The sequence below is a fragment of the Dermacentor andersoni genome, chromosome 6 (assembly GCF_023375885.2).
Source record: "Dermacentor andersoni chromosome 6, qqDerAnde1_hic_scaffold, whole genome shotgun sequence".
Classification (NCBI taxonomy): Eukaryota; Metazoa; Arthropoda; class Arachnida; order Ixodida; family Ixodidae; genus Dermacentor; species Dermacentor andersoni.
The window spans coordinates 125,536,810-125,560,213 of NC_092819.1; the positions used below are offsets into that span (position 1 = coordinate 125,536,810).

Here is a 23,404-nt window from a genome sequence, read left to right on the forward strand (position 1 = left end):
CCGCCCACGTCACCACGGAGGGCGACGCGCTCGCGAACCTAAACGAGACGGCGCACCGGACAGCGTGAGACATGACCCGCAGCACCAAACAGGGCAACGCCTCACGCACGATAGCGAACACTCCTCGCGCAGAACGGGACAGGCTCACCAGATACAATGACATAACCAGTGCATATCTAAACGCCAGAAGGATATACCCACCGCCGAGTCCCAAATTGAACAGGAGGAGCCGTCGCCTGGAGACAGCTCCAGACGAACACCTTCCCTAATCTATTCCGTCTGAAACGTATCTTCCCAGATAAGCATCAGAACGACACGTGCAAATTGTGCTAGGAAGGACCAGTAGCACTCAAACACATGCTGTGGGAGTGCAGTGTAGTTATAAGAAGGAGAGCAGTTGCTCCGGAGACCCTGTAGTCGAGGTGGGACGCCACTCTGCGCAGCTCAGACCTCGGAATCCAGACGTGGGCAGTCCAGAAAGCCCTTGAGGTGGCATTGAGCCAGGGCCTTGACGTTTCCTCGAGGGAGGCTTGAGCCCGGGTCGCGTTAAACCTTGCCGGACGTACAAGAAAGTTGTATCCATAAATTCATTTAGATGGTCCAGGTATCCTTTGAAAACTCTACTGGCATCAATTTCGTGATATTAGGTTGATTATTTGAAGCGAAAATGAAGGTCACAAAGTTTTTTTTTTTAATTTTGCGCCAACACCAAATACCGATACGTCAGCGTGAGGCATGGACTTGAAAGTATTTTGCCGTAAGTGGGTTGCCTTGGCTCAGTAAAAGTCTCTGAAACTTGCCATTTTCAGTCCTTGTTTCCTTTCGAGCATAATGTGAACTCCATTTTTACAAATAAAGAATTAAGTAGGCCGCAGCGGACGACATCAATGCCCAGAATGTCACGGCGAGGTGGCGGGCTAAATTGAAGGCCGCATTGCCACCCGTATTATCTTTTTGCACCTTCTCTGGCTGACTAATCATGCTTTTTGGTATCGTAAAATGCTATTTTATTAATACAGCTGCAAATATTTTTCTCTCCTACAAGATGGAGCCTCCCTGAGCCTGTAACAGAGGTACGAAGATAGAGCCATTTAAGGAGCGCATTTAACTCGGCAATAAAATAGTGCGATTATTTTTACAGCGAAGCTGTATATGGCTAGCCGATTCGTCCGTCCGTCCGTCTGTCGGTTGCCTGAATGCTAAGAACCCCTCCGGCGCAACCCCATGCGCATGCGCGAGGAAAAGAAAGAAAGAAGGAGAAGCGTAACATTAGCGAACACCAACTACATAGCACAAGGCTTGTTTATTCCGATCCATGACGTCACAGTACCTGGACCGAAATTTCCATTGACAAGGCTGGCCTGATTAATGCGATGACGTCAAAATCACTGTTGCGTACTCGGGAGCATCGCCATTAGATTCTATGGCAGTCGGGCCAGGTAACATGACGTCATGGATCGGAGCGAAAAGGCCTTGTGCTATCTAGGTGGTGTTGGATTAGCTGCGCCAGTAGTGACGTCGTTGCTCTCCATCGTAGCCGAGCGCGCGCGCCGCAATTTCTCCCCGACTCCGAAATGCGTAGGCCGCACGTCATACGTACTCCATAGGAGCAGGTAGGTTTCGATAAGCAACGCCGCCAGCAGAACCGCGAATAACCTCGTGTACGCTGTGCCGATTGCAGCCCGGGCACAAGGACAGGCTCGTGCAGCCAAGCGCAAGCAGCAACTGCGTATCGAGGATGGAGCAGCCTACCATGCCGTCGTTTAATGAAGCGTCGGGCTTAACCAAGTGGTAAACACCATGGCCACACGTTTCAGCTTCGCAGGTTAACCATCTGGAGGGACTGCGTGGACGGTGATTTTTTTATTTATATGTTCCTGGCAGCCGACCCAGATGAAGCACACTGGTTAAAACGTTTCCGCAGTGGCAGGTTTGCATATTATGGTTAAGGGAACATGATTCTATTAATCGAGTAGTATTGAAAATAATCGCTACTTCTTTTCACGATGTCGCTTCCATGTGGTTGCCGCATACCTTGACTAGAGCGTCGCTCCCCTGTCGTCGCGTCGCTTGTTGCTAGAACGTCGTGTTACAACATCACATGCTGGGCTGACGTTCACCTCCTTGGTTGCGGTACAAGCACACGACGACATATTTAGTATTTCAAAAGACATTGCATTAACCTGGTTTTACAGCGGCAAGCATCACGCGCAAGGGGAGTGAGTCCGGCGCATGCCGTCACTGGTGAAATTAGGGAGGTGTTCTACAACATGGAAGGTTCTGGCTCTAACACGTAACACTCACCCCTTCGCACAAATATGCACACAATGAAAATAAATGCCGCAAGCACCTGCAGATCAGCAAATTAAGCAGCGGGGCGAAATTCAGTGTTAAACATCAGTGTTAAAATGTTACGTATAAAATCAGGTAGATGTACCGCGAGTGCCACTATATACAAGTTGTACGATTTATGGCATTAGAAAAGAAACGTATGTTCACGATTTGTTCGCGTATATTTGAGAGATCGGCTAAGAACCATAGTGGAGGTTGACTTCGTCACAAGCTTTTCCTAACAGACTCCTAAGAGCAAACGCTGTCTGTCGAAAGCTAAGCGTTTTTACAGACGTTATTTGTTGTTCAAAATGCGTTTTTTGTCAGCAAAGTCTTCTATTAATGTCCCGGGCACGATAGACCGCTGTGAGATACGCTTCACTCTACGCTAAGTATCGCTGTGTGCGAAGACAACACACTCGATGCTATCAGCACAATGTATGCACCCACGGCGCCCAAGTTCCATTGTGGTTCTCCGGAAAGCCAGCGGGATCCTTGGGCTCATACTGCACTGGCATTGCCTCGGCTTGGTAGGCGGCGATGCACGTCCTGAGGTATTCCACAACCTGTTTAACCACAAGAAATTATTTGCGTGCATCTGCTCAAATACAGACAAAACAATGCTATCGCAGCCATTACATAATCGATTGCCCATCACGACAAGCCTTGTTCGTCACCTTTAATACCAAATCCTACCGTCCCAAGTGACGTCCATTAAGCTGAAATCAGGAAATTGCCGACAGATGGAGTAGCACACTTTGGTATAAAAGTTACCAACAGGGATAAGGTGCCACCCTTTCTCAAGCAACTTATCACTGTTTGTAATTTTTATACCCTTGAAACTGGTGCTTTAACCGCAGGTGGGATGCGCTAGAATAGCCATTCGAGCTCTATGGAACGTGCTTTACTTCTTTCTACTCAAATTATGCGACATAACAAGTCTAGTAGCGTTAACACGAACCGCTGGTGGTGACATGGCTATCCGTATTGCTTCTTTTACACTGCCCTCTCACTGACGCAATTTATTTATGGCAGTAGTAGGCTGATATACATCAGATACACGTGTTTGTTTTGTGCTTTGTTGCGTGTTTGCTTGTTCGTTTGCTGCTTGGTAGGTTATTGGTTTGCTTACTTTAATAAAGTCATATTAGCTATGTATTCGACATTTTGTTATGTAACACTCATATACAATCATCAAATAATAGTTTATGTTGCCATTCCGGAAAGAATTGCGATCAGTTCTTACCTCTGGATGTGAGCTGGCCACATTGTTCAGTTCGCATGGATCTTCTATTATCTCGAAGAGGTGGACCGCGTCGTTCGGGTGAAATCGTTCGTTGCCTGGATTACCACATTTCAACGTTGCTCTTTCTCTCCAGTCCTTGGGAAAGTTTAGCCGGTCCCTCTTGTAGAAGCCTCTGAGCACTTTGGCAGCTGTTGACTGAGTGAGCAACTTATCGAGGTCGTCTTACGGACGGCCGCTACCTGGTCGAGCGTAGCGCTCATTCATGAACCCGGTACCATCAAGCACCAACATGTAACGGCCCAGTCGCAGAGCTGCGTTGTTCAAAAACCGGTCGTCGATGTTGTAGAGCATCTCGACACGAGGCGAGCCTATTCCTTGAGACAGGTACTGCCACATATCAAATCCGTCCAGTTCCCCTAGCGCGGCAACGTCGCCTCCTGAAAAAGCAGGCGTTGAATGAAAAATATATTAGCACGCCACATAAAAATGGGAAAAGCAAACTAAGTGGAACCAAAATTTTACTTCCGTTTTATTTTTTCATGTGATTAGCATTCTTTGCCTAGTTCGACCGCTTTAGGTCTGCTGGTCTGTCTGTTTGTCCATCCGTCTGTGGGTCAAGTTTAAAGACAACTTGGGCCACTAGGTATGCGTTCGTAGCCGTGATGCTGTCGTGGTCGTACTATCGTCTTCATCACACTTTTGTTATCTATCGTCATACCATCATCCTCACACCTTCTACGCCAACTCAGTGGCCCATGTTGTTTAATAGCTTCGGACTCTAGGATCTGGCTCCTCGTCAGGATGGCGTTGTGATCATTGCATCACTGTCATTCCAGCTTCGTCATCCGACTGTCGTCTTGCCGTCGTCGCCACACCATCGTCGTCATGCGGTCTTCGAGGCACAGGGGTCGTTACGCCACCGTCGACATAGAAAAAATTTAATTATGGGGTTTCACGTGCCAAAACCACTTTCTGATTATGAGGCACGCCGTAGTAGAGGACTCCGGAAATTTCGACCACCTGGGGTTCATTAACGTGCACCTAAATCTAAGTACACGGGCGTTCCCGCATTTCGCCGCCATCGAAATGCGGCCGCCGTGGCCGGGATTCAATTCCGCGACCTCGTGCTGAGCAGCCCAACACCACAGCCACTGAGCAACCGCGGCGGGTACCGCCGACATAGATTCGTCGTCATTGTCCTCATAGCATTGTGGTGTCATCGTCGTCATTGTATTGTGGTCATACTGTCTCGCCATGCACTTGTCATAACGCCGTCATAATGCCGCCATGGTCGTTCGATCGTAATCATTCTACCTTTTGTCATCCCACTCTTGTCATGCCGTTGTCTTCACGCCATTGTTGTCAAGCAGACACATCATACCATTGTCTTCCTGCGGCCGTCATCAGGCTGTCGCTTCATCATCATCATCACTTCGTAAACATAAACCCATTGTTGTCAAGTCATCGTCATATTGTCTTCGTCGTTCCATCGACGTCATTCCGACTCCGTCATTCTGCGTAATCTTGCTGCAGTCATTCAGTCGTGATTAGGTCACCGTTGTCGTACCGTAGCCGTCGTTGCATCGTTGTCAGACAGTCAGTGTCGCGCATCTGTGGTCATGTGATCACCGTCATGTCCTCGGCGCCATGCCATCGTCGTCAGTCCAACTTCGTCATCTGGTTGTCTTCATACACTCGTCACTGTTCCAGTGGGCTCGCGCCATCGTTGTGACGCTGTCATCAATGTAGCATCGTCATCATTTCAGAATTACTCTGAGTGACATCATGCCACCATCGTCATGCACCTTTGTCCTTCAACCCTGCCACAGTGGCTTAGCGGCTATGGTATTGCGCAGCTAAGCACGAGGTCATGGGATCGAATCCCTGCCACGGCGGCCGCACTTCCATGGGGGCGAAATGCAAATACGCCGGTGTCCCGTGCGCTGGGGCAAGTTAACGATCGCCCGGTGGTCAAAACCAGTCCGGAGTCATCCACTACGGCGTTCCTTATAATGAAGAGGTGGTTTTGGCACGTAAAGCCCTTGAAAAGAGTCTTTGGACTTCCATTGATGTCATTTCTCGGTTGTTCCATCATTGTCACTGTGTCATCATCATACAGTCGTTGTATGTCGTCATGCTCATGGGCAATCTCGGCAAGCGAGTGCCATACCAACGTGGGGTGATACCGGGGACAGTGTACGTCGCTTATAGGCGAAGCAGCAGAAGTCTCAGAATGACCACTCCAGATTTAAACAAACGTGACTAGCAGTACGGTGTGTAGCAACACTGATTGAATACCCATCGTATTACCGACGATCGTCATTGTGAAAGTGGATGTGCTGCAATATTTTGTGTTCTTAATTTATGAAATTGAATTCATTCTCTTTGAGCAAAATTTAATGACGAGTAATCACAAAATTCTTGTAAGGTGAGGCCCTTGATAGAGTTGCATGCAGTAGCAATCGCGTACACACACATTTTTGCACATATAGCTGCTTTTACAGACAATATCTATGCAGAGGAAAACGTCATTGTAAATATGAGCATCTTGCAATATAGAACTAACACAGCGAACATTAATGTCTTTATGCAACATACAAAAAATAGAAAAGAAATGCGATAGGTAGGATGTTTAACTGGAAACAAGCACCGTCATTTTTAAACAGAAATCTGACATTTCTTTTACAACTGTGAGACCTAAAAAGAAAAGACGCACATTCGCGCAAAAGGCAGAGTATCGACGGCGATAGCCAATTAGTGGAGAGCTAGCTATACAAAGTATGGATAGAAGTTTTATCGGCAGTATCACCTTATAATCATAGGCAGACCAAGTAAACTAACAAGAGTGGTGTCACGCGCGCACAAGCAAAAATGAACAGACCTTACTCGATGCCCGCGGAAACTCGCTGTCAAAACAATGGAGTGAGGAAACGCGGCAGCAACAGCGAGCGAATTGACCTTCGTGCCCCGGCCCGCATCGAGGTGAAATAAGCAACGAAAACACAGCGCGGGGCCAGAGTCTGTCACGTCGCAGATGGCTTGCAAGATATAGCAGCCCGGGTGTGCGTGCATAACCGCACGGGCCGCCAGGGAGTAGAACGCCTTTTCCCTATTTCCACTCCCCTCGGATTCTTAAGTTCGTCGGAAGATGGCGCGCTTCCTCCCCATTCCCTTTGCTCGTGTGGGCGAGATTTAGGCGCGATCGATGGCTCATCCTAGCTCGCTTTTACTCGTGCGTACAGCACACGGTAACGTCTCCTGTACATACGCCGCGCACGTGCGCGGCGTCGATTTTCTTGCTTTTGGACATTATGCGGTATCTCAGGGCGACGGCGATGGCAGAAATGTACCTGGAGTGTCCATGTAATTGCTATCGCAATAAAATTCATTCGCGTTCGTCACTCTGTCACTCAGCTAAGCAGCTGTTATTGCCACTATAGAGGCGTTTGGAAACAAACACTTGCATGCCAGAAGCTTTACTTTCTTTCACTTGAACCTACGATGGCTAAGAATATCTGAACTTGGGTTTGTTTTGTTGTGTCATTTCATACCACCACCATGTAATAAAGCGTATATACACCCTCTGTCAACCCTGTCTAGAGCTTCAGAGCCACGACATAATTTAGTGAAAGTTGGTTCTTTAAGCATGCACGGCTACATACACCGACCAGTGCTGCGCAGAAAGTGTTTATTTAGTTGCAACGAGAATGCCAATCATGATCACAAGGTACGTAGTTAGACAATGAATAGGGTAGTTGGTGAGTTGGGGTATTTGAGGAGCGGGCAAGACCGCAGCAGCACCGACGGGATGCTTAATCGCGTCTTGTTTTTCGTGCAGCTTCTTTAAATTTCACCTGGAATCTTCAACCCGCTGCTTCGAAATGGATGCGTCCGTAGACCATGCGCTGCATTTGAAGCTACAGCCTGTGCCCGCGTATGATGCGTCCGAACTGCCCTGTCACCTCCCCGTGTGACAGCTTTGGCAAGTGCGATAGTAGTCCTATCGTCGTGCCATATGGTTCCAATTTATATGTGACCCAACGATGGGCCGATCGGATGGCCCAATAGGAGCATGCTCTTTGTCCATAACGTCCTCGATACAACGCTTAAAGGTCCTGTACCCGGCTTCCCTCGTCAGTGGGGAAGACCGCAGCAGCACCGACAGGATGCTTAATCGCGCCTTGTTTTTCGTGCAGGTACGTTACTTTAAACCCGCCCATTGTTTGAGATCAGATGATCGTTGTTTGCTGCTGCTCTCTTGCCCACAGAGCTTTTTGTCTTGTTTTATGCATGCACTGTTCTGCGCGAAATGGCTTGTCCTTAGCGGTGATGTAAAATTAAATGCCGGTCCTACGAGAAAGACGATTCGTAACACCAGTAATTCAGACGAAACTTCGTGTTCATCTGCTGAACCTGATTATAACTTGAACCATATTTCCGGAATGCTGACGGAACTATTGGCTGGGCAAAAAACGATCGCTCGTGACATCGCTGACATCGAGGTTTTTCAGCAAACTGTTAACAAGCGTTTTGACGCTCTGGAATCCCGTGTGGCGGCTCTCGAAAAAACTAGCGCTGATCCTAGAGTCTCGTTTGACCATTCTGGTTCTGACGTACGCTCTTTATCTCAGGCCGTTTCGGAACTAATTAAAGAGAATGATGACCTTGAAAATCGCTCGAGACGCAACAATATAATTTTGCATGGACATGGGGAACACAATGCTGCAAACACACATACGCTTTTGTCTAATGTACACCAATTTTTCACAGAGAAACTTCAAATTGAATGCCCGCCCATTGAACGTTGTCACAGAATTGGCACCAAACGTGATGGTAGATCGCGCCCAGTTATATTACGAGTACTAGACTTTAGGAACAAAGTAAAAATAATGAAAATTGTCTCAAAGCTGAAAGGAACAAAATTTTACATAACTGAAGATTCCTCGTACCTGCCCTTCGTACCTACGTGCCATTCGCAAAACGCTATGGGCAGCAACCTCTTTTTTTCGTGATCATGGCTCTGTGGTGAGGTTGCGTTATGACCAGATTTTTATAAATGGTATCCGCTACAGGTGGAATGACGCAGCTAATGCCTAGTTGACGATTCAGGTCTCGCTGCAAACACCGTAGTGAATAATTCGAGCGTTTCTGATAACACTCTCCCGGCTACGTCGTCTTCACCTTGACATATCCGCGGCTCTTACAAGCTTACTTTCTTGAATTTGAATGCAAGAAGTCTAGTAAATAAGTTCCCGCTGTTCCTTTCCCTGGTAGCCTCCTATTCCCCTCATTTCATTGGTGTCACTGAAACCTGGCTTCACGATCGCATATATCACTCTGAAATCACTCCACCCGGCTATGAACGTTCCGATCAGGCCGCAAAACGGGCAGGGGAGGCGGTGTGACCCTTTTTTGCAAATATGACTTAAAGTTTTCGGTTATCTGTCCTCCAGCAGATCTTGAGTCTGTTTGGTGTAAATTGTACCTCAGCAAAAAAAAAAAAAAAAAAATTACAATCATAGCCTTTGTTTTCTACCATCCAGCTGCATCCTCACCCGATAACCTTTTTCTTCTCGCTGATTATATCACCACGCACAGTTTTCATGCATCTAGTTTAATTGTAACGGCAGACTTTAACACACCAGATATTCACTGGTCCTCATTATCGCATCACAGTTCTTTAGGTAGCGAACTATTTAACTTTTCTTTATCTTTTGGGCTTACACAAGTAGTTGATAGCGCAACAAGACAAAACGCACTTCTTGACCTGGTGTTCATTAGTTCAGACCTTGTTGATAAGCGGTCTGAGTGTGAAATTATTGACGGAATTTCAGATCACAAGGCAGTGTCTATATCGCTAAACTGCACAGTCTGTAAACAACGTGACGAAATTAACTTTTTTCGACTTTAATCGCTCTGACGACACGTCTATTCTTGATGCCTTATCAGAACGTTTTGAATCGTTTTGCACACTCAATAAAGATTGTGACGTGAATACATTAGTTCGGTAATTTGAAAACATTACAAAGCTGTATATTCAACGCTTTGTTCCGTTAAAAAGTAAAAAGAAAAATTGTGCACTCCTTTGGATCACTAAAGAAATTTTGCAATTATCACGCCACGTTAGAAGACTGAGACGCTCAAAACGGAGTAATGACTTTGATGCAATTGCTAGATTCACCTCTGCCAAAGAGGAACTAAATTTGAAAATTAATTTCGCGAAAGACTTTATTTCATGTCGAGCTGCCAGGATTGCGAAGAAATATTCCTCGGAAGTTCTCGCATTCTGTCATGCGTACTACTGAGTCATCTTCATTGACTATCAATGACGACACTATAAACGATCCTGCACTCATCTCCAATGCATTCAATGAATACTTCCATTCGGTGTATGCAAACGATTCTCATGCCTACCATGCTTTTGATAATGATTCAGATTTTTCTATTTCCGACATTTCAGTTGATCTTAATGGCATTCTTAATTTGATTTTAAATTTAGACACAAGAAGTCAAGTGGCTCCGTCGGTATTCCGAATTCGTTTTTACTTCGCTATTCACAATGGACATCCCGCTATCTTGAAATTATATTCGATAAGTCTCTAGATACAGGAATCGTTCCTTAATCATGGAAACATGCAAGAGTAATACCATGGTATAAATCAGGCAAGAAGGCAAACGTAACGAATTATTCACCAATTTCTTGAACTTCAGAATCGTGCAAAATGCTGAAACATATTTAGAAACACATACTAGATTTTCTTGAGTCGAACAACATTCTAACTAATGTTCAGCATGGCTTTAGACGTGGTTTCAGTACTATGACGTATTTAACCGACTTCACCCATGACATTGCTTATCAGTTGGATCTCGGTAAATGATTGATGCTATCTTCATTTATTTTTCTAAAGCTTTCGATTCATTACTTCATTCTCACCTCTTGCAAAAATGGAATGCTATACTAAAAAATTCCCGTCTGGTCGATTGGATTGCTAGTTTCCTTTCTAACCGGTCCCAATACGTCGACTTTAGTTCTGCAAGGTCATCCATACTTGAAGTATTCTCCGGGATTCCTCAAGAATCCGTCCTGGGTCCTTTATTGTCTTTAATTTATGTCAATGACCTCCCAAAACATGTTTCCTCCAGCATTCGTCTTTATGCTGACGATTGCGTCTTATACGACGTGATTGACTCTGCGACTAGACTAAGCGACTGAACGATTCCTTTGTCTCTTTCGGTGCTTGGTGTGAAAAATAGAAAGTGAACTATAATTTGAAAAAAAAAAGGTTGTTTTTTCCTTCACGGAAAGAGCAGCACCTGTAATTGCGACATATTCCTTGAACGGGTCACCTTTAACCAGAGTTCGACAATACAAATAGCTTGGCGTAACATTTACTCACAATGTCTCATGGACTACACACATTGACCAAACGAGTGCAAAGGCCCTAAAACAACTTGGATACCTACGTCATACTATGGAAAAGGCTTCGAAGGCAACTAAACTCTTAATGTATAAAACTCTTGTTCGGCCGGTTATCGATAATGCCGCAACAGTCTGGTCACCCCATAACCAAAACAACATAAACTAGAAGCAGCTAAGAAAAAAGCTGTGCGTTCCAGTTTTCACCGGTATGACCGCTATTTTTCACCCTCGTCTGCCCTACGCTGAGGCTAACATTACTTTGAATAAGTCTTGAAGTGGAATCATTAAAATTTTTTCACTACATAATTAACAAGTCCTATCATACTTCAAACACAGTTTGCATATCTTCACCAAGTCTTCTTGCACGCGTAACTTCCACGAGCTTATTCTTAATCCTTTCTATGCCCGTACAAATACTTTCAAGTACAGCTTCTTTCCCCACACAATAGAAGTATGGAATTCCTTACCTGGCAGCCTTCGTTCACTCCCGATAAGCGAATTCGAAAGTGCTCTCTATGAAAACCCCAGTATGTGTAACTACTTAAATTAGGTTAAGTTTATACTTTCTGTGTGCATAACGCTGTGTCGTTGCTTTTTAACAATCGATGAAAACAATTTGTAAGATTTTGTAAACGATTGTAACGATGTTGTAAGAGGCATTGTTGATTTCACTTTATTTTTTGCTCACCACTGTTTTTACCCACTCCTGCAATGGCCCTCCTATGGGGCTGCAGTATTTATAAATAAAAATAAAAAATAAAAACTATCTATAATTATCAAACAAGATGCAGGGGGGGGGGATAGCAATGGTACAAATCGAAACCAGGAATAGTTAGGTTAACTAGTTCGATCAATTGCATCATCTGAGACAACTCTATCCATTCCATCGGTTCCCCGCTCTCCACAAAGCACTCAAATCTGGTTTCCGACAGGACACACGCGCCTTTATTCCGCGGTTTCTCTGCTTTGTTCCCCGTCACCTTACCAGAGAGCAGGAAGTATATCTTCGGAGGCTTCGTGCTGAAGGGGCCCTTAAACCATCGATCACCTCGACAAAAGGCGACCAAGGAAAGTGGTCCAAGTGCTGGGCTCCTGTGACAATGTCATATGCTCGACACCTACTTTTCGGATGTGTCCTGGGACGCGGCCGATCAGAATAAAGAATTTAAAAAGAAGGCTGGACTAAAGGAAGACCTGCCTGAAAACTGCGACCATTGGGTGGCCAATAAATTTACGAACACACTGATGCAGTTCTTAGACGCTGCAGAGTTGGAAGCTCTATTCAACTTTGTTTTATTCTTTATGCTTTGGGGCAAATCCTCCCGAATAAAAACAGAAACGAAAAAAAAGCAGGAATATAGGGCACACAAGCGGCCCATAATTGTTTCTCGCTCAGGTGAAGGAAGTGGCTGCGTCGGCGTGGGATACAGAGCTTCATTAGCGTGGCAGTTGTACATTGCTTCTATGAAGGCGTTGCCAGTGTAACAGGCAACCGATACTTGTGCATCTGGCTGCTTAGTGCCTATTGCACTGCTCTTTTCCGCTACACCGTCAGCCCTGGCCTCCTCATCATGCTATGCTTAAGCCTTCAGCGAACGGTCAAGAAAAACCGAAACTACCTGTAACACCACCGTTGAGGATCAAACTCATGCCTTGTCTAGCGGCGATGTACAGTTTGCTGCTTGACGCATTAACCGCTCAGCTGCTGCACAACGTCCGCGCTTATCAATTTGTGGCTTCTGTGCACCACATAGCATTTCAGGCTGGTGGCATCTGTGCGTGTATTGCTGGGGTCATAGCAGGGACGTTGAGTGAACATGCAGGTGAATATTGTGGACGAACATGGCGTTGTACGGCGGCGTCGAGAAGAAGAAAACGTTATTGACTAGATTGCGTTTTCCGGTGAGGGCCAGCTGCTATCGTAGTAAGAGGCGGGTACCTTGACCGAGCTATAATTTTGTACGATTTCACAGTAACAGGCACCGTGAAGTTGGCCGCGTCCCGGTTAAGTTCCCACTGTCGGTTGTGTGAACGAAACTGTTTTGCCGAGCGCAGCCAGAACATCATCGTATGCAGATCGACCGCTATATTAAGAGCGCTATCACGCGGCCTCTTCCACTTTTACAACAGTTCAATATAAATAATTGCGGTCCCAAACAATTACGGATTCTCCTGTTCTGCTGCGCTTTCTTGTTATTCTTCCCAGGAACATTAACTGTGGTGAGTATTGAACTAACCTCCGATTGAGTACAGCGTGGGTACCCAGTCCGTGATGTGCATGAGTTGGTCGGACACCCTTCGAGTGTTGGCCAGGAGGGGACTCCAGACGAAAGCGGGGACTCTCGTTGCTCCTTCCCAGACCGTGCCCTTGGATCCGCGCAGGGGCCAGTTGAAACTGCGGGTCGTGTGGATACCCCAAGGTTGTCCGCCGTTGTCGCTGCAGAATATCAGGAGCGTGTTGTCGAGCATGTCAGCATCGCTGAGAGCCTTGAACACTTCGCCCACAGACTGGTCCAGTGCGTCCAACATTCCTACACAGATATAAGGGACACATCAGCACGCTGGAGGTAATGAAGATAAATCATCGACGATCAGTGAATGCAGCTTGAAAATTTGACCTTCATGAAAACATTTTAAAGTCCAGAACATCCGTCATGCAAACGTCTTGTCAATTGACATAGGCATCAATGTTAATCAATTAACTCAGATGACACCTAGCAATGACAGTCTTGAGGCCATAAGCGCTCCTTCAGGTCACGCCGTGACGATTTAGCGCGGTTACTTGACAGTTTATTTGGTAGCAACAAATTTCGGAGCGACTGCAAACGGCACTCGTTCTAGATTTGGAAGATCCAGTCTGTACACAGCACCGCTAGTTTGCCTTCAGACGCTGCCTATACAGCTAAATTCCGCTACAACTGGTTGAATTCGTGTCTGAAGTCATGCATTTGCATTAATTCAAGTGGTATTGCTCAGAAGAAAAAAAGTAGCAGTTGCCCCGGAAAGGCGAATCATCCATTTCAATAGGAAATTAGTGCACAGCTATGCGATGTAAGGATAGTAGCCTTATCGACCGTATGAACTTGTAAACATAGGCATACTATACTCGCTGACAACTTTCCGTGGCTGTGAATGGACAGCTACGGGAGCGTGGTTGCTGCACATGTGTCACCGCGCCAAGTACCCAGGCAGCGTTTGACAGTGCTTTTGATTGCTTGGAGCAGACGCTGAATCGACGCAGCTTCATGGTGCGACTGTTTCGCGCTTCCCCTGTAATGGAGAGCAACGATGTCACTACCGGTGCAGCTAATCCTACACCACCAAGGTAGCACAATGCCTTTTCACTACGATCCATGACCTCATGTTACCTGGACCGACTGCCACAAAATCTAATGATAATCCTCTCGAGTAGGCAACAGTGATTTTGACGACACCGATTTCATCACGCCAGCTTTGTCAATGGAAATTTCGGGCCAGGTAGCGTGACCTCATGGATCGAAGTAATCGTGCCTTGTACTATCTAGGTGGCGTTGGCCAATCGGGCGCCTCTTTTTCTTTTGTTCGCGCACGCGTATGGGGTTGCGCCGGAGGAGTTTTCAGCGTACAGGCGACCGAAAGACGGACGGACGGATGAATCGGCTAGCCACATAGAGCTTCGCTGTATGAAGTGCATGCATGAATGGGAGGCTCGCTACAGTCAAGCATTTTATCTGTAGCAGTGAAGCAACGCAGCGAACAAGTGCATACACCTTGCGGAGGCCCGCTACAGTCAAGTATACTATCTGTAGCAGTGAAGCAACGCAGCGTACAAGTAAGTACATACACCTTTCGGAAGCCCGCTACAGTTAAGTTTTGTATCCGTAGCAGGGAAGCAGCGCAGCGAATAAGTGCATGAACCTTTCGGAGGCCCGCTACAGTCAAGTTGCGTGTCTGTAGCAGTGTAGCAACGCAGCAAACAAGTGCATGCACCTTCAGTAGGCCCGCTATGCACGAAGGCTTTAACTTTTGTTGCGATAGCAATTATATGGACACTCCAGGTGCATCTTTGCCATCGCCATGGCCTTGATGTTCCAGACAAATTCCAAGGGCTATAATGCCGTCGCCGCGCGCGGCTTATCCTGTGTGTTCTAGTGAAAGCGTGTGAGGGTGAGCCGACGTTCACGGCCTAATCTTGCGCGCGCAAGGGAGGTAAGCGGGGAGGAAGCGCCCAGTCTTCCGTCGCGCGCAAGTAACTAGAAGGAAGGAAGGGAGGTAGGGGGGCGATTTACTTTGGCAGCAACTGCGTATGGCGCTGCCGCGCGTGGTCGCGCGAGTTTTATCTTGAAAGCGATCTGCTTTGCCGGTAGAGTTTAGGTGGGCCGTCGGCTCGTAGCTTTGCGCGCGCTGTGTTCTTGCCGCTCAGTTTTCATTGAAGTGATAGGCAGCATGAAGGTAATTTCGCTCGTTACTGCTGCCACGCTTCGTCGCACCAGTATTTTGACATGGAGTGTTCGTCGTCATCGAGTTTAATGTGTACGTGTTTGCCTGTGGGCGATGACACCATGCTTGTTAATTTAGTTAATAAGCGAGTGTTTACAAGCTTGTACGGCCGATCAAACTACTATCCTCATTAATAATGGTTTCTACTAATTTCCTCTTGCAATCGATACTTACATTATTGTGCGAAACTGCCACTTTTTTAAACCTTTGTTTTGTCTTTAACCGGCTTTTTATTTTTAAGAAAGTCTGTAGGAATACCGGACGCTTGCGCACGCAGCGCCATTATTTCCACTGTTCTGTCGCTAAAATCTTTGAGGCGAATCAAAATAAGGCACTAAGACTGTAGGAATGCTAGAACTTTTTCAGCTTCGACGAAGCACCTGCATGCAAGCCACAAAAGAGAAACTCTAGCCTAGCACGAAGCGAAAGAACGACCGTGAATCTAGATGACATAGCCATCTTTGTTTGAGCAGTGTTGCCAGCACAAATAACTAATTCTGGAGTTGCCAAATGGTGTACCCGGATGGTGCTGCTCACCAGCAGGGCGTGCCCCCTACAGCTTCTATAGGGTGTAATGCAAGTTAAGATAGGTAACATGGGTTTAACTTGGGACTACTGCCAATTTTTGTATGATAGATTGCTTGCCTTCTTTCCCTTGCACTAGTGCCACAAGAAGTTTATCTGTGGGAATAACGAATTTAGATGTATGTAGTCGTTTAGCATGAACAGAAGAGATTGTTATTGAGGTACAAACGATGTTCCATATCGAATTACTCGCAGAGAAAACACCAGAATAATACGCGCGTTCAAATATCGTATGTGCGGAGTGCTTGCTTTATTAATTTTTTGGTCATTGGAACAGCTTTTAAAAATCGTATTGTAACATGTAGTGTAATTTCACTTGCTCAACTGGACTGCCTGAAGAGGCGGGCAGTGCTTCTAATACAAGTTGCTAAGCCACGTTAGCCTATATAAAACATTTATTAGTTATTTTATTTTCCTGCTCACTTGACGTCATATGTTGCAATTGAGAAATTGAGGCGGAAGAGCAAGGAACCCATGTCTTCTTGTCAAGGATTATAAGGTAGTGCCACTTCACAATACATCCGTCTTCGAAGTCTTCTGAATATACATTTACGTTACAGTTAAGAGCATCCCTAACTGCTGATGAACACATTTGCGAAATTGACAACTGGAACGTGAATGTGTCTCGTAGTGCATTTTAAGGAAGGATATCGTGTAGGTGGAGTAGCCTTATGATTCTCGCTAAGCAAACGTGACAATTTCGCGATTTCAACATGTCCCAGAAGGTGAATAAAAATTTAATGAGTGAATATTTATTTAGCTTCCTCAATATTACGATTTATCGTGCAGATTTTTGCCACCTATTCAAGAAATCGCCCGAGAAGGCGGAATAGCGTTACCTGTCAAGGTCATAGAAAAAAAATCTGTTCAAATTGGAAGACAAAAAAGCAAGTGCTGTAGTAAACGAAATGCTTTATAGGATGTCCCAGCTAACGCTAGCCAAGGTGTCGAACAAGAAATCAGATTAAAAAATATTGCGGTGCAATACACACTTTTAAGACCTACGGTGATGGGTCGATAGACCACTCGTGACCGGTGACGGGTTTTATAAGTGTATCTCACAACTTGCTCCTGCAATTCTTTTCTTTTTAATTGAAGAGCTCGGCTAACGTTAGCTGGGGCACATGGTATATTAGATTACTATATATTTCTGTGTTTACGGCGTCCTAAAATTTCCAGCTAATTCCGGTATATGCAACAGCAGGCAAGGTCGGACATATTTGACTTCTGTCTGCTTTTTTCGACTATCCCCTTTGGAACCTTCACGAATTTTCATTACTCGAGCTACAAAGTTGTGGCTGGAGTAGCAACACCAGCCACAACTTTGCAGTGTAATTGCGCGCTTACTAGCACCACCTGCTTCTAGCACCACCAGTTTGAATAATAATCGCCGATCATTCGTAGCAGTTATTAGAATACCGGATTAACGAGGCCTCACTTAGAATTATACACAAAGGCTCTAGGTCTAGCGGTATTTCTCTACTCATAAGCGTTTGAAGCGCTGGCCCTTGCAGATTCTCCACCTGCAGTTAAGTGTGTTTATTTCCTTGATATTGTCAGGCATATGTTGCACCTCGGAAGGTGGTGTGGTCCTTTCTTTGTATGTTATTCGCCATTTCACGTTGCTCAGTGCGCGCCATTGAACCGGATACTCGCATCTCGTTAACGCTCCTTCATGTACATTTACTCCTCATAAGTTTCGTTTGCATGAACTGGAGGTGAGCGGATCGGGAAAGAAGTAGAGCTGACCCGGCCCTACTTGACTAGATTTAGGTGCATCTTAAAAACGGGTTCAGCGAGTGAACGCGTGTTCACTGAACTCGCGTCGACGCTCGCTCTGGCCGATGGGCTAGTGTGTACATGAATCCGACGACCGGATTTCGGCATCACGCGCCGACTCCGCCCGACTTTATTAGGTTCATTTAAACTTTCTTATACAACGCTAGCGTCGTATTGCCTGAAACAGGAGGACGATTTCCTTCACCTGTGTTTGTGAGTTAGTCTGCGCCCGAGGTGTGTGCTTTTGTTATCTTGTGCCCTTGTTTATTCTGCTCTGCAGCTTGAAAAGAAATTTAATTGAATCCTGCCGTTTCACGTGCCAGAACCATGATTTGATTATAAAGCACGCCATGGTGGGGAGCTCCAGAATGATTCTGACCACCAGAGGATGTTTAACGTGCCCCCGATGCACGAGGCACGGGCGCTTTTTTTTTTTTGCATTTCGCCCCCACCAAAATGCGGCCGGCGATGCCGGCATTTGATCTCGCGGCCTCGTGCTTAGCAGCGCAACACCACAGCAGCTAAGCCCCTGTGGCGGCTATGAAAATAAATCAGCGGCAGAACATCATCGACATTCATCTCGTGATGACTGCCGACGTTAATGCGACTAGTATTGAGACAATGTATCGACACACCATATTACCACCGCAGAGAAGCATCGTGTATGAGGCGTGCCTGCAGCAGGACTATTCTTTCGCGTTTCCGTCGGAACACTCTGCAGCCGCTAGCGCCGCTGCCACGAAGTGCGTGCGTGGCGTTTGTGGTAGTATATATTACAAGATTGTGTGAATGCGCTTATATATATATATGCAACAGCGATTTGATTCTGGCCAGCACCGGAGACACGCGTTTGCGTCAGGGAGGTTCACTGAAGAGCGGCACATTTCCTAGTGACACAAGTTGGTATATGACAGTTAGTTTCAAGCCAGTTGCCATATGCAGCAACATAGACCCTTATAAGTGCGTGATGTTCCCAAAGAATGGTAATCGCATTAGGTGTGTATGAGTTTGCTGTGCTGTACTTGCTGTTACACTAAGGAGGTGCGACGAATTTGCCTACATATGGAGAAAATTTTCCAAAAGTGCCCAAGAAATTGGTACAGCTCGATGAGGCTTGAAGGCGTCTGACCAAAGCCAACATGTGCGTTAAAAGGGTTTAGGTTGTGCACGAAAAAAAATTCTAAACGAACGGTGCACTATGACCTGCGTAGATTGTTCTGTTCTTTTCTCCAATGTAGGAAAACTTGTCGACGTTCTCCGGCGGTGCCTGAAATGGTTCAGGCTCTCCGGCGCCGTGCGGTGACTGGTGACTCAGCAGGAGAAAGAACGACTGCGGAAAGAACAAAAATAGCTGCATGAAATTTTTGAAGGTGCATTCTACAAGTAAGTGGTAGCAAGTCGACTGTTTCTGAAGACTTTTCTTTTTTGAATGAATGGTCATGATTAGCGCCACAGATCTATTAATTAGTGCTTTGTTAGGTGTTTAAATGCGGCAAAATGTTTTTGTTGTGCTAACTGGTAACTCATCACGCACATAAAGGGCGAGCGAACGGGGGATCAAGAAAAAGAAGGGCTATAGAGGTGAAGGATTAAGTGAAGCCTAATTTTAAAACGATCATGCATAAATCCAACCTATTAGAATTAAATACATAAGAGAGCCACTCAAATAATGATGCGCCTCCGTCAACTAAAATATACCTGTATAATTTCGCCATTATAAAATTTCATATGGAAACACGCTTATACAATAGTAACTCAGGAGAAATACAACGTAATAAATACCTTTTAAATGATCTTGCTGGCGGTAAAGGGTCTTCATCTAATCGCTAAATGACTGACTACCCGCATCGTTACGCCCAAGGGCGGAAATGGTATATCGTTTGCTGATAAATGGCTTAGAGAGAGAGAGAGAGAGAAAGGGGAAGTTCGGGAGGTTAGCGACAAGGGAAAAACCGGTTTGCTAACCCGCACTGGGGAAATGGGGAGGTAAGGAGATACGACGGTAGAGAGGCAAAATGGGTTGAAGCCGGCAAGAAAATGTATATGGACTAAGAATGATTTATTCTACAACGTTACTTTAAAGGGACACTACAGGTTACTATAAAGTCAACGTGGACTGTCGAAATACCACCCCAGAAGCCTCGAAACGCTTGTCTCGTGCCAAGGAGAGACTTATTTTAAGAGAAAATGCGTTCTGAAGCGTCCGCGTACCTCTAGCGCAGTTTAAATCACCCGCCCTCCTATCGAGGAGTACTGACATCACGGTCTCGTAGTGACGTTGCGCCGTCAGTGAGTAGAACGGCGTCCGCACACGGCGCTACGGCTTTTCTGCGCAAAACGCAAACGCGCGGCCAGAAACAGAGCCAAGACAGAGCCGACAGCAGAGCGAAAGCGGGAGTGTGATGGCTAGCGGGACGAGAAACGCGCGACCATAAGCTTGTACTTCATTCTATCAAACTTCGACGCTCGTCGCGATGGACCCTGACAACGACACATTGGCTCGCGATGCTGGGCTCAACTTCAGCGATTTGAGCACTGACGAGCGCGACCTGCTGCTGAGGGCTCGCGCTGCCGGCGTCGTTGCGTACTACGACGGCGCCCTCGACACCGACTCTCCGGAGCGGGAAAGCATCGAGGGGAGCAGCGATGCGACCTCGGGCGACGAAGACAACCTGGACATGCCGTCGCGACTCTCAAGAACGGACTGGTACGTACAGATGCTTGTTATTACGTGCTGCATCGGTCGCTTAGAAACTTTACCTGGAATTCGCAATGCGCAGTTAAATCTAATCGAAACCTGCTCGTTTTCTCCTTCGCGGCCAGCTATGACGCGGCGTGTCATTTTCGTGTTTTAACAATTGAAAGCATTTCAGGGCCAAGCCCTAAACAAGCACGGTGCCTGTAGCTTCGTGTTGGATGGACCTATGAGTCGAGCTGTTAACAGTGCCGGACGCAACATTGCGAATTGCGTGTGTAATCTGTACCGGCTTCTGGTTCGTACATTACTGTTACTTTCACATTACACATTACAGGTGCGAATGTGGACACTGCCAGGTGCTCGCGAACTTCCTTGAGCACGAGTGTCTGTGCTGTCGCGAGATGGGTGCACCCGTAAGTCTCGCCCAACCGCAGGGTTGCATCACGGAACATCCAGACTTCAGTGTTCTGTGTCTGAACATTGCCGTGCTCCGTGTGGCGTACCTGGAACTTCGTTCATGGGGGCACACCATGGACGATGAAATACACAAGTAAGTTCTTGTTCTTGCACAGCTTTCTTTGGACCAATGAAATAAACGTGCATCGCTAAAACACATAGCTTATTAAACAAGCAAACACGTCAACTTTTTTAAATGCTGTTCGCCTACTCGGGTTGTTTTGGAAGGGACAAACAGAGAACATGAAGAAATATTTCTTTCAATATGTGAACAGAATTAGTTTGCAAACACAGCAAGGTCAAGACTTTCAGTCAACAATTGTTTGCATCAGAAATCAAAATTTTGTGCACATCAAATCTCTAGGTGTGTGTAGGGCGGGAGAGCATACATCAGGCACGTACCCGGGGAGGGGCCCGGGGGGGGGGGGGAAGGGTGCCCCCCTTTCTCCTCCCGGCCACGCCTAAAGCACCGCCAAATCAATCTTAAGACTTGACAGCTATTCTGTGGTCAGCACTGGGCTGCTGTTACAGTATTGTTATGGCCAAGGCATAGAAGCGATCCCTGATCGGGTCAAGGGAAAGGTAAAAGTCACTGAACTGAGGGCATGAAATAGACTGATGTTCTCCCACCTAAAGAATGGCGGAATGTTTTCGTCTTTCTCATTATTTCGGTGTTTGTTTCGAAATCTGAAGGTGCTGCCATTACAAAGGCCATATTGATATATTTTCAACGATCTACATTTCCTAGCCTTCCCTAAAAATTTCAAAATTTGAATCAAACCTTGTAATAACTCTTGAACCCATAAGCAATATGAATGTCACCTGTTACCTCGTCTGGTTTTTCCCTTAAATGTAGTGTATTTTTCGTGGAAAAGTGGCAACGGGAAACAAGAGTTGCAAACATGAAAACATTAAGCCGTTGTTTATGAAAATATTTATAGATGAAAGTCTTTTTATTTAAAAAGGAAGTAGAGAAAACGCCGCCGGAAGTGGAGAATGATTCCGTGTGTTTTGAATTGCGCTTCTACAGTTATCAGTCAAGCCGCTTGGCGTAGGCACTTATTTGCTGTGCCTATGTGGGCGCTTTTCTAACCTTCCAAGGTACCCGCCGTGGTTGCTCAGTGGCTATGGTGTTAGGCTGCTGAGTACGAGGTCGCGTGATCGAATCCCGGCCACGGTGGCCGCATTTCGATGGGGGCGAAATGCGAAAACACCCGTGTACTTAGATTTAGGTGCACGTTAATAGAACCCCAGGTGGTCGAAATTTCCGGTGTCCCCCACTACGGCGTGCCTCATAATCAGAAAGTGGATTTGGCACGTAAAAACCCCATAATAATAACCTTCCACGGTGGGCGCAGTACGTCTAGAACCATAGCGTCCTGTGCTCCACACGGTTGTATGGGACTAGTAGCCACGCATCATTACACAACTTCCCGAATAACACTACGAGTCGGCTTTGACATAGAGTTTCGAACAATAAGTAACTCTGGTGCGTCAATTGTTGAGCCACCATGGGAATGATGGGAAGTACATGTATTTGTCTGATCTTCGTGCTTGTGGATTTGTTTATCACGCCTTGTATGCATTCATTGTCATAAATTCCAAAGCAATGTATACTTTTCCAAGTGCAGAAGACGCTACAAACACAAACAATCGCTGCTAATTGCGACGGTTCAGCTTGTCAAGGTGGCCAAATCGAAACGCGCCTAGCATCTCAAAGTACTGGCATGCCCGCAATAAATTCATAAGAGCGTTGTCACGTGTTGATGCTGGCGACCGCAGCATAACTATTTCAATATCGGACGTCTATGCCCTGCGGTCCTGTGTTTGAATCCTGCGGTTGGACAATTTTAATAATGTTTGTTTATTTAATTATTTACTGCGCGGTACATTGTTGAAAATGACGAGTTTGCAAAGCCGTATGAAGCCGAAAAAATGAAGTTTAGGCAAATCCGTGTACTTCCCATAATTGCCATGCTGGCTCAACCGCTCCCATTGCAGCTCCCTTAGACACTACCGCCAGAGTTCCATCTAGTAATTATTGTATGAAACTCTAGGGGCCTTAGTACTTCACTTGGTAGAGCAGGAAACGAGGGACCTAAAAGAACTGTGATTGTTCTGCAAACACATCTTTCACTGTAATTCATCCAGAGCTACTTAGAAAAACACTACTAGAAATCTTCATTTTGCTTGTTCTTGGCAGTGTCCTTTCTGTGCCTCTTTCCTGCGTGAGTCAATGTGATGTGGTTCCTTGTTTGCCAATTAAAGCAGAGGTGTACACCACAGGCGTACTTGTCAGATACACCTTGTTTCTTTTCCATATTGTGGGTTTGCGACGCGCCTTTATAGTGAGCGATGGAAAATTTTAAAGTTTGTGCTAGTAAAAGTAGACCCGCCCCCGATTTTGCAT

General features: G+C 46.1%; 1 protein-coding gene across 1 annotated transcript; it reads right to left on the reverse strand.

The window, feature by feature from the left end:
• Positions 1 to 1,944: 1,944 nt before the first annotated feature.
• On the reverse strand, positions 1,945 to 20,990 carry LOC126523299 (arylsulfatase B-like). Its single transcript, XM_072288989.1, has 5 exons — positions 20,871 to 20,990; positions 19,044 to 19,170; positions 13,235 to 13,528; positions 3,578 to 4,014; positions 1,945 to 2,897 (listed from the first exon to the last, which is right to left on the reverse strand). The coding sequence occupies exons 1-4, from the start codon at positions 20,988 to 20,990 to the stop codon at positions 3,800 to 3,802; spliced, it is 756 nt and encodes a 251-aa protein (XP_072145090.1). The 3' UTR covers positions 1,945 to 2,897; positions 3,578 to 3,799.
• Between the last annotated feature and the right edge of the window lie 2,414 nt (positions 20,991 to 23,404).

Excerpts from the sequence above, each read along its gene's own strand:
- LOC126523299 (XM_072288989.1), bottom strand. The coding sequence starts at position 20,990 with ATGTTCCGTGATGCAACCCTGCGGTTGGGCGAGACTTACGGGTGCACC. Across the intron at positions 13,529-19,043 it reads GAACAGAACAATCTACGCAG|GAATGTTGGACGCACTGGAC; the intron begins GTCATAGTGCAC and ends ATATCTGTGTAG. Across the intron at positions 4,015-13,234 it reads CACGCTGTACTCAATCGGAG|GAGGCGACGTTGCCGCGCTA; the intron begins GTTAGTTCAATA and ends CTGCTTTTTCAG.